The sequence below is a fragment of the Musa acuminata genome, chromosome BXJ2-9 (genome assembly GCF_036884655.1).
Source record: "Musa acuminata AAA Group cultivar baxijiao chromosome BXJ2-9, Cavendish_Baxijiao_AAA, whole genome shotgun sequence".
NCBI classification, from domain to species: Eukaryota; Viridiplantae; Streptophyta; class Magnoliopsida; order Zingiberales; family Musaceae; genus Musa; species Musa acuminata.
This window is the reverse complement of record NC_088346.1, coordinates 15753740-15764962: the sequence shown is the minus strand read 5'-3', so window position 1 is coordinate 15764962 and position 11223 is coordinate 15753740. Positions and strand designations below refer to the sequence as shown.

Here is an 11223-nt window from a genome sequence, read left to right as displayed (position 1 = left end):
TCCATTATCCCCACCGGGGGCAGGAAGAAGCAGTAGATGAACGAAAGCCTAACAAGGAGACATAGGGGACCCGAAACGGACCTAAGACTAACAGACGGAGGGAGAAAGAAGCGAAGGCCTACTAGGATTCATTGCGGTGGCAACGGCGCAGTGATCCCGGCGGACGATGAGATGGCGAGGTCCGGCGATCCGGACGAAAGGGATATATGGGGGACGTGGGAGGAGCTGCTCCTCGCCTGCGCCGTCAACCGCCATGGCACCCGGCGCTGGGACTCCGTCTCCATGGAGATCCAGTCCCGCACCACCGCCTCCCACCACGTCACCGCCCAGGGCTGCCGCCAGCGCTTCCGTGACCTCCAGCGCCGCTTCGGCGCCGGCGGAGACAACGACGGCAGCGACGCCGATCCTGATCCGCCGGCAGACGTCCCCTGGCTCGAGGAGCTCCGCAAGCTCCGTGTCGCCGAGCTCCGCTGTGAGCTCGAGCGTTGTGATCTATCGATCGGGTAATCCTACCATCAGATTTCTCTCCTAGTCCTTTCAGTATTATTTTTTCTTCTCCCTCTCTTGTTATTTCTCTGAGCTGTGGGATAAGGATCAGACGGCCGTAAGCGTTATCCCGTGGATGTACTTAATGATGTTCTTTTTGAAATACATGTATTTAGATCTTTGCAATTGAAGGTCAAGAGGCTTAAAGAGGATCGCGAACGAAGCCTCCGGGATGGGGAATCCGGCGAGGGAAAACCGGATAGGGACGCGAAAGAGGAGGGCGGATCGCCGAAATCTACGCCGGGAAGCCTTGCCGGAGACCCGATCTCATCTGGCGGTGCCTCTGGTCCCTCGTGCGAGCAGTCCAACTCGACCGATCCGAAGCAGAAATCCGGCGAGGACCTTTGGGAAACAGAGAAGGAGGCCGCTGATCCTTCCACTGGGGGAAACGAGAAGATGGATGAGGGATCTTACAACGGCAGCACGGGGAGCCCCGCGGCGGAAGCGGCTGCCCGGTCGCATGCGATGGGCGAGTCGGGCGAGTCCATCGCCGAGTCGAAGGGCGGCGGCGGGGAAGGGGAGGAGAGCAGCGACGTGCAAAGCTCGGCGAGCCTCTCGCGGAGGCGACGGAAGAAGGTGATGCGTGACGGGGGTGGGGAGGAGCCGGAGGCGGAGGACGCGTCGATTCTGAACAAGCGGGCGGCCGCGGAATCGCTGCCGTTGGTTTCCTTGCTCCAGATTATCCGGTCGGACAAATACGGGTCCGTCTTCGAGCGCCGGCTCGAGAGTCAGGTTTCTATTCTCTTCTCTCCAATTTTAATTTCTCGTGATATATTAAAGAATAAGGTTTTAATATTGCACATGTACACATGCATCATCTACCTCCTAATATAAGGACTCTAGTTTGGCACGGGCGACGGAACTCAAAGGCGGTGAGAAATTGAGGGATATCGTGAGATATTGCGGTTGGGATTCTGAACCGTCGGATTATATATGGCCGTACTCGCACATGCGAGGAGAAGCGTGCTCGTTCGCTTTTACGCCGTCGGATTGGCTGTTGGGTGCATGTGGTGTGGAAAAGGTGGCATTGCTTAGGAATCCACGAATATAAGATCCGACGGTGGTGATGCTCCCAAAGCTAATATCTTGTTTGTCGTGGGTAGGCCCTTTAATCGCGAGAAAAAAAGGGTATACTTATTCTCACATGCGCAACTTCTCTTGGAAGTTTGGGGGTAGAATGAAGATGGTACTTGGATTGAAGTCTAAAAATTGCATACATGTAAAACAGAACAGTTTTCTTTCTGTGGTCATTGTAACGGTGGAATGAGACAGCGGGTTGGGCGAATATTTTACCTGATAAGTAACAAAAACAATTCAATTGAAAGATGTTAATATGGGTAAAATAAATAAAATCAGTAGTGTCGGATCTCGATATATGAATTTCAAATATGATGTTTGCTTATTTCATTATCATTATTATTAGGATTATATATAATATTATCGAGTTGATTGACTTGACTATGAATTAACTTGCTTGTTATCTACAATCTCATTTAGGAACATAAATAAGATCGGATTATGGTTGGTTAATTATATATTATTCTTTGTATTTGAATCCTATTTGTATCGTGGTTTAATGTACCTAAAAAAAATATTGAGATTTCTATAATTTTAAAAATAAAATAAATAACTTTATTTGTTTTAATGTCGTTAACTATATTGACAAAAAAACATTGTAAATTTTAATATCTCTTTCATGCGATATTGAAATTATTTTTTATCAATAAAATCATTGGAAACGAAAAGAATGTTAAAATTATCTTTTTTGTTCATTATTTTCGTATCGATCTGATATCATGTATTATATTTTTTTGTCAATGTGATTGATGGTGATAAATGAGAATATTTATTTTATCTTTAAAATTATAAAAATTTTAATATAAATTTTTTAAATATAAAATTATAATATTAATATAATTTAAATATAAAAGATAATATATAGTTAGTCCTATTATGGTTGTGTGGCTTTTTATCCACGCTACTTACTTATTGGTCGTCTTTACAGATCATATGCATGGGGTAAACATTTCATCTCCTGCCTACTCGGCAGGATATGATTAAAAATCTTGCACTACTCTTAAAGGCCTTTGACGCCGAGACTGACATGTCCAGATAATTCGTTCGAGTACCGAATGAACGGTCCTCGTACATCCCGTAAATTGTGAATTTTGACTAATCTCTCCGAAAATGATTATAAATATAAGACGTATCTCTGTGCCGTTTTGTCTAAGCATTTGCTTCATTGCTTGTGTCAAAATAATATTTGAAGTAATGTAATCGGTTACATGATGTAAATTCCAGGATTGCGTTAGATATCGGAGCCTCATACGGCACCACGTGGACCTGGAGATGGTGCGGGCCAAGCTGGATCGAGTGGAATCGGGTTGCTCGTATGCGACAGTTGAGTTCGCCCGGGACATGCTGCTCCTCTGCACCAACGCCATCGTCTTCTACGCCAAAGGCTCCCCCGAGGCTGTCGCTGCCTTCAGTCTTCGCCGGCTATTGGCCAAGGAGATGGCTTCCGTCTTCCGTAGACCGAAGGAACCGACGCTGCCGCCTCCCCCGCCGTCTGCTCCTCAGTCTGAACCCACCGCCTCGAAGCCCAAGCTGGAACCTGATCTCGCCGTTGCCCTCCTCGAGAAACCAATGTCCCCGACGCCGTCGATCGTGTGCCGCAAGCGAAGCTCCATCTCGACCAAGCCAGCTGTGGCAGTAGTCAAGGAAGAGAGGGACGAGAAGGCCGATCCTGGGAGGAAGGAATTGGACAACGAGGAGAAGAGCCTTCAGACAAAGACTACCAATGAAAAGACCGGGCCCACTGGGACGACGAGAGGCTTGCGGACCAATAAGTTTCGCGGTGGCAACGGGGGAGGAGGTCCGGCCGCCAAGAAGCCCAACCTTGCTCCCGCTCCGACCCTGAAGTCCAAATCTCTGGAGAATGTGCCCACTGTCGAGGAGGCGGTGAAACCGGATAAGAAGAACTGCGGCGGTGGTGGCGCGGGCACTGGCACTGGCACTGCCCCAGCTTCTTCGGCGAAAAAGCAAAGTGCAACCAGCTTCTTGAACCGGATGAAGCGAAGCTCCAACGGGAAGCTGATGGAAATGCTGAAGACTTCCTCATCCTCCGGAGGCGGCAATGCAAAGGGGATGGAGCAGAAGGACGCAAAAGGCGACGACCGGAAGGACCAGAGGCCCCGTCGAGGGACCGGCGGTAGAGGCGGTCCCAGGAAGAGGGCGGCGGAGACGAGCGGCGGTTCAGCGAAGAGGAGCGTGGGAAGGCCGCCGAAGAGGGCGGCGGCTCCGCCTCCCCCTCCGGCCAAGAGGGCGAGGGAAGCGGCGGAGGCCACTTCGAGGACATCGGCGTCGGCTCCGAGGAAGCGAGGGCGGAGGTGAGTTAGGAGGAGCGCCCTCAGTGTTGTAGAATTATGTACGACAGTCGTCGCTCGCCGACCTCGTTTCGTCGGAGGTGAGGTAAGTGTCCCTTTGCCGTGGGTGCCTCGTTCGGACAGGCTCAGCTGATTCGTATCTGTATCCTTACTAAGGTGATTCAGCTTCTGCTGCTGTTGCGTTGTATTTGCTGAATTATCATCTTTTTTTCTAAATGCCTATGTAGACCATGTCTAAATCATCATCTAGATCAGGGCCCGCTCGGAAGGCTCACATAGTGTTTTTATTCTTTTCAACATGATCCATTATGAGATGAATCCCTTTGATCTATTTCCCATTTGATTCAACTTAGATGCTAAAATATAATCACACGTCATAGGTATGTATGCTGGCCAAATGAATCATATTCTCCGATTGGCTCTTTTTAAGAGGCCGTCATAGGTATGTATGTGAGCATCGTGAACCCTGTGATTGTTTGATGGGTGTTTCATTTTGTGGTTCCTCTTTCTCCCTTTCACCTAAAAACCCAACCACTTGCCGTTCCTCATAACCACGTTACCTTCTTCTAATAATAAAAGTCCACAGCGGGAGGAAAAAGACCTCTCTCTCCTGCTGAAGCAGTGGTGGTGGGATGGAGTCGGTGACGGTCGAGACCAGCGACGGCGTCACGCTGCACACGCGGCTCTTTAAGCCGTCGGACTCCCCCATCAGCGACCTCGTCGTCGTCCTCGTGCACCCCTACACCGTCCTTGGAGGCTTCCAGGGCCTCCTCCGGGGGATCGCCACCGGGCTCGCCGAAAGGGGATACCGGGCCGTCACCTTCGACATGAGGGGCGCTGGCCGCTCCTCCGGCCGGGCATCTCTCTTCGGCTCCGCTGAGATCCAGGACGTCATCGCCGTCTGCAAGTGGGTCTCCGATACCCTCTCCCCTCGCGGCATCGTCTTGGTCGGCTCCTCCGCAGGTAATAACCCTCAACTATCGTTCTCGACCGCGTTCTTTTTTACTTATTTTGGTGGATCGATAGATCGGTGGTACCTCTTCTTTCGACGATGCCGAAAATTGTTTCTTCTGCTTCATTAGATTTTGTTGCTCCCCTGCGGACTACTTCGCCAGGGGAAAGATAGTCTGAATTTTGTACAGTGGGCATTATTGGTGCCAACTCGATTACTTGCTAGAATGCTTTTGGTAACTTGATGTTGGATCCGACGAAATGCGTGGATGTTTATCTTCCTGGACGATGATAAGGTGGATCTCAGGGCTCCCAAAAGTATCATTTTAGGATCCGGAGGTTTTGTTAGATTAGGACTAAAAAAATATATCCGTTGCAAAAGAAAATATGATAATAATAAAGGCCTTTGTGCCATATCATGATTGTCTTATGAGTCAAAAGCAGATTTCTGATTGAGTTTGCAAGAGTTGATCATGTTAGTTTGTTTTCCAATGATCAACTAGAAATTTTATGATTTTCTTCACAGGATAAACCTTGAACTTCTACTAGCAAATCAGTCAATCATTCACTCAAAAAGTGTAGATATATTAAGATCTTTGACCAAATTAGAAAAGACAAATAGGAGATTTGTAGGCCATGATACTTAGAAAGATTACCCAATCTACAATTTATATATCTGATGCTTTTGCAAAATACTTCTTGATGCTTAGAGTATCTATAAATCCCATCAGAACACTCTAGTAGCTCCGTTGGTCTTCACTTTTCATTATAGTATACAATGATCAGAAAATCAAATTTTGAAATGGAAAAAAGTTTCAAATTTGATGTGAAAAAGATTTTCTTCGTCTATTTAATCTGCTTTATCTGTGAATAATCTTATATTTAAGTTTGCATAGCCGAATAGCAATCCTCTTGAACTTCAGTTGTTGGCAAACATTACATTCTAAGTGGTTCAAGTTGAATTGATATGAGAAAAGACTCACTAATTAATTGTCTGCAATAATCCCCTGGTTTATGTACAATACAAGGATGGGCTCGAAAAAAAGAGATCCAAATGAAAAAGAGGTCCTTTTGACAAATACTTCGGTAGAAAACAGCAACATGAGGGGCTATCTTTACGATATATTTGCAATTAAGGTGTTCAGAGTATCAAACAAGGGAAAACCAGGCAAGAGTAGGAATAGAGGAAAGGGAAATGTGATGCAGAACCCGTAATAGGGTTCTAGACTGAAGATTTGTTTCTATCTGCTTCTACTAGTAATGCTTGTGATCATCCCAACATATTGTTGTCAATTATTTATAGTACTTCATATAGGTACATTTCCGACTTGGCACCTTAGCTGATGCCTGTTTTGCCAATTTTAGTTCTTTTTTTTTTAATGAATAATAATGGAGATTAGCAATTGTTTGAAAAATAGTTCAAATGTTATGTGCTTAAGGTTCAGGTGACAGAAACAAGAAAAGTTTCCTTTAAGTTTATACAATATTAGAGAGTAGAGACTACCGATAGGTTGCATACAAAGGTTTGTCACAGAAACATCCTTTCTATATGTGGGGGTGTGGGGGTAAGGCTGGATACATATATCCTTTCCAGACCCAGCATTGGTAGAAGTCTCATGCGCTAGATTCATCTTTTTGTACTTGATAGGCATTGAATTGGGTTTGTTCTTTATGTAGCAAAAGAAGTATTCATGAAATGAAATGGTTTATATGATTGACATCGATGGACACTTTTCATTGTTCCAACAAATTTATTTTTCTTGGCTCTACCATAAAGAGCCTCAAATTCAGAGTGCATGGGAAATTGAGTTAGTTCCATGTGTATCTGTTAATCTCATGAGAGTGATGAGTGAATTAAGGGATACTGTCACACTGAATTGACAATCAATTCTGTGGTCTGCATTAGTCTTGGAGATGAGAGTCAACTAGGCTACTGTTAAGTTCGCTATGTTTGAGAACTTAAAATGCAGTCTCTATGTAACATAATAGGCGAACAATATAGCCTTTTTTTTTTTTGCTTTAATCTTACTGACAGAATTCAATTTCATCTAAATTGACTGGTCAAATGATACAAATCATTATTCCTTCTTTTCACTTCTGGTGTTGAGGATGAGCCAGATGCTGAATCAAAATAATACTTGTCGAGATGTGGTACCACATGATGTTTTTACTGGTTTTACTCCTTGGTGGAAGAATCACAGTTGTTTATGTTGTTTCGTGTAAGTTAGGGACTAAAATTAGTGGATGATTGGGATCCCCATTGAGAATTGAAGTTACAATACAGAAAATTTTGTGTGAGAAATGTTCTGTGATGTAGTACATGCTAATGTTTATATAGACTGCAAGGGGAATTATGTACTGCATAATTTGAAAAATGCATTCCTTGTGGCTGAAGTTATTTCAATGAAATATGAATTTAGACTAGGCTTATCAGAAAGCACTGGTCATTTACAAAAATTGCAACTAGCAAGGAGTTCTGATATTCCAACTTGTGTCCCATAATGGTGAGGCAGATTGCTATGAGAGATCATAAGATAGTTTCATTGTAGCATCTGATTTAAGCATGCACAAAATGGAACAACTTACTTGCCATTAGAAAATTGCACATTTTCTGTGTCCCATTAGAAAATATTGATCTCTGGGAAGTAAAGAAGGGAATGGGGAGGGGGTTGGCAGTACAAAGGCTACTGTTACATGAATTACATGGCCTTCAGTCCTTGAGTGTCAAGTCCAATGGCACTTTAAAGCAGAGGTTTATTAGCACCAGCTGGTATTGGTTGGACTAGCATGAAAGTAACACCATCCTTGTGAAGGAGAACTACTATTTAAGCTTTTTTTTTATTTTTCTGCTTCCTATTTCATAAATGAAAACAAAATTTTCAATAAACATAGTTTTTGATGAATGGCTGGCAAATTATTTTGGTTTAATTAATAAGTTCTTGGTTATAACTGCAGAAAACAATTGGATGTATTACCAATAAATACTTCAATTATTTTCGGTCCTACATTCGGACCCTAGTTTGGCATATGATACTGAGCAGAATAAACACCGTAGAATATCAGATCAGTATCAGGAATTTTTAAGGTGAATTTCGTGTGCAGTTCTATCGTCTGTCTTCCCCAAGCATTCATTTACAACTAGTGTATTAATAACTCGGTCATGCTTTTTACCAGCAAGCCTCTGTTCTGTCTGTTTCACTTAAGCACTTTGAGTGACATTATTAACTTTCGTTCTTGACTGTTTCATGCATTAACCTTCTTGAGAATCACAATAGTAGTCTGGAGTCTCTTTACATTGAGAACTTATGACAGGTGCCCCAGTTGCTGGCTCAGCCGTAGATAAAATAGACCAAGTTGTTGGTTATGTGAGTATAGGCTATCCTTTTGGGTTGATGGCTTCCATCCTTTTCGGGAGGCATCATGAAGCGATCCTGAAGTCGGAGAAACCGAAGCTATTTATCATGGGAACAAAAGATGGGTTCACAAGCGTAAAGCAGCTTCAAAATAAGCTTAAATCTGCTGCTGGCAAAGTTGATATCCACCTGATCGAAGGAGTTGGTCATTTTCAGATGGAGGGGCCTGCTTTTGATACTCAGATGGTTGGTTTCATATCCACATTTGCTCAGTCCCTGCAGGGATAGCAGTTCAGGTGCAAGCTATAGAACGATATCTCTACTCTCCAGGTGTGAAATTGCCACTGAAATGTCCTGTTTATGATTTCATGACTTGTCAGGAAGCAATGTATCAGTGAAATTTTAGAGAACATGTCTACTGTAACTTATGGCATTAGATGGAAGAGCAGGTGGTCAATGTTTTCCGGTTCCTGAATCTTAAATGTATATACACTTTGATCATTTTAGCAGAAGTTGCCGGTGCCATCTATTCAATATATAGCAGATAATACAAATAAAAATAAAAATAAAAATAAATAATAATATAATAATAATAATAATAATAATTAATTAATATCTGGTTAACATGATCGTCCGTGGATGGTTGCTCTAAAGGATCATTACGAAGACCATATAGTACATCGCTATTGCTAAAGAACAACCATATCGTTGAGGATTCCATTTCAAGATTCTTTCGACGCTCAGGAGAGCTGGAGCAATAACATCCTGCCCAAATTGGAACGACCAGTCCCTTCCTGCGTTAGAAATGGCCTCTCTAGTCCATCGTCAATTGTGCAGTCACAACGCTGCCGTTCCAGCCGGCCTACTAAATATTGGGGATTCACCAACTAGTTTGAATTGAGGAATAACTCTGGAGTGCCCGGTGGAGTAGAAAATTTTGACGACTAGAGTTTGATTATTTTATAAATATCTTATATAATTTTAATTTTTTTATTAAACTAAACAGAAATGCCTTCGATGCTCCGCAGTTAGGGGGTGTCATGAGAGGGTGCTCTTTACATATTAAAGAGGATGTGAAATATATATATATATATACATATATATATATATATATGTATATATATATATATATATATATACATTATATATATATATATATATATATATGTATATATATATATGTATATGTATATATATATGTATATATATATATGTTATATATATATATATACATATATACATATATATATATATATATACATATATACATATAATATATATAAATACATATATATCAATTTATATATATATATACTATACCATATATATATATATAAATATATATTATATATTATATATATATATATATGTATATATATATATGTTATATATATAATTATATATATAATTATATATATATATATATTATATATATGTATTGTTAGGATCGGAGCAGCACTAAGAGGGGGGGGGTGAATTAGTGCAGCGGATTAAAATTTCGGTTTTAGAAAATCTTTCGTACGATAAGAACGAAACTTAAAAAGCTTAATCTTGAAAGCGTATTCTGAAATATGCGCAGCAAAAGTAATAAGGAACTAAAGCATATAAGAAGGTTTGCAATAATGTAAATCGCAATAATGAAATGCAAACCAAGGATCACGCCGATTTTAGAGTGGTTCTGTCAAATGACCTACTCCACTTGCGAGGCCCCTCTTCGATGAGGCTCCCACATTCCACTAGCAAGTCTCTTGAAATGAAGGGTAAATACCCCTCTTACAACTCTTTACAAGCGGTTCACTCTCTTACAAATTTTTAGCAAGAAAGAAGGAGGTGAACACTAGCAAATTGAAAAGAAGACTATCTAAGACTTTTCTAGGGCCTTTCTCTCAAACACTTGCTGCTCAAAAAGTTGTTTTCTCAGCTGAGAATAGAGGGGTATTTATAGGCCCCAAGAGGATTCAAATTTGGGCTCCAAAATTTGAATTCTCGTTGGGTTCCCGATGCTGGCGGTGCCACCGCCTATCAGTGGCGGTGCCACCGCCTGTCACTTGTCAAAAGCTGACAGTGCTGGGCGGTGCCACCGCCTGGCTCTCGGACACTGGGCGGTGCCACCGCCCAGCCCATGCGGTGCCACCGCCTATAGTGTTTTCAGCCCGTCTACAGTGTTTTCAGCCCACTTAGTTGGGCTTCAATCTTGGCCCAAACTAATCCGAACTTAGGCCCAATTGGCCCCTACTTAGGTTATAGGATTAATACCTAATCCTAACCCTAATTAACATGCTAACTATGAATTTAAAGACATTTTGTAAGCTATTACAAAGTCCAAAAGTCAAGACTTCTTTCAGCGAGCTTTCGACGAACTTCCGACGGTCTTCCGATAAACTCTCGGAAACCATTCTACGTACTCCCGGCAAGCTCCTAGACTTCACGATTTGATCTTGGCGAGTTCCAACGAGCTTCTTCGGTAAGCTCCGATCTTTCTCGGTAAGTTCCGCGAACTTCCAACGAACCTTCCGGCGAGCTTCCGAAAAACCCTTCGGCAAGCTCCCTACTCATTCTCGGCTAGTTCCGGCAGCATTCCCGACGAACCTTCAGACTTCCGTCGAACTCTCGAACTCCCAACGAATCCTTCGCTCTTGACTCCAGCACTTTGTTTCACTTTATGTCTTCATCGTTATCATAGTTAATCCTGCACACACAAGCAAAAACTCTACTCCGATCTAGACAATTATTATAAAGCGAATTGACATTCTGTTGCCCGGCACATCATTGGTTGGCGCTTCGTCCGATTCTTCGGCGCATCGTCCTCTCTTGCGGCTTGTTGCCCAATCGGCGGTTGACCTCCGCAACACCGATATCGTTGGTGCAATTCCGCTCTTGGCCCGATGCCCGACGTCCGAAGCCTTCTGCCATCCAATATCCTGACGTGATCTCCTCCAGCGCAACGTCAATTCCTCTTGCGTTAACCGTCTAATCCTGATCGAGTA

The 11223-nt window shown here is 42.9% G+C and overlaps 2 protein-coding genes across 2 annotated transcripts; both read left to right on the top strand.

Annotated features, from left to right (window-relative positions):
- On the top strand, nucleotides 1–4229 carry LOC135584412 (uncharacterized). Its single transcript, XM_065126035.1, has 3 exons — nucleotides 1–503; nucleotides 663–1278; nucleotides 2848–4229. The coding sequence occupies exons 1-3, from the start codon at nucleotides 37–39 to the stop codon at nucleotides 3937–3939; spliced, it is 2175 nt and encodes a 724-aa protein (XP_064982107.1). The 5' UTR covers nucleotides 1–36; the 3' UTR covers nucleotides 3940–4229.
- A 198-nt stretch (nucleotides 4230–4427) lies between these two features.
- LOC135623264 (uncharacterized) lies at nucleotides 4428–8711 on the top strand. The gene is made up of 2 exons (XM_065126036.1): nucleotides 4428–4895; nucleotides 8196–8711. Exons 1-2 carry the CDS (start codon nucleotides 4565–4567, stop codon nucleotides 8522–8524), a joined length of 660 nt encoding a protein of 219 aa, XP_064982108.1. The 5' UTR covers nucleotides 4428–4564; the 3' UTR covers nucleotides 8525–8711.
- The last annotated feature ends 2512 nt before the right edge of the window (nucleotides 8712–11223 follow it).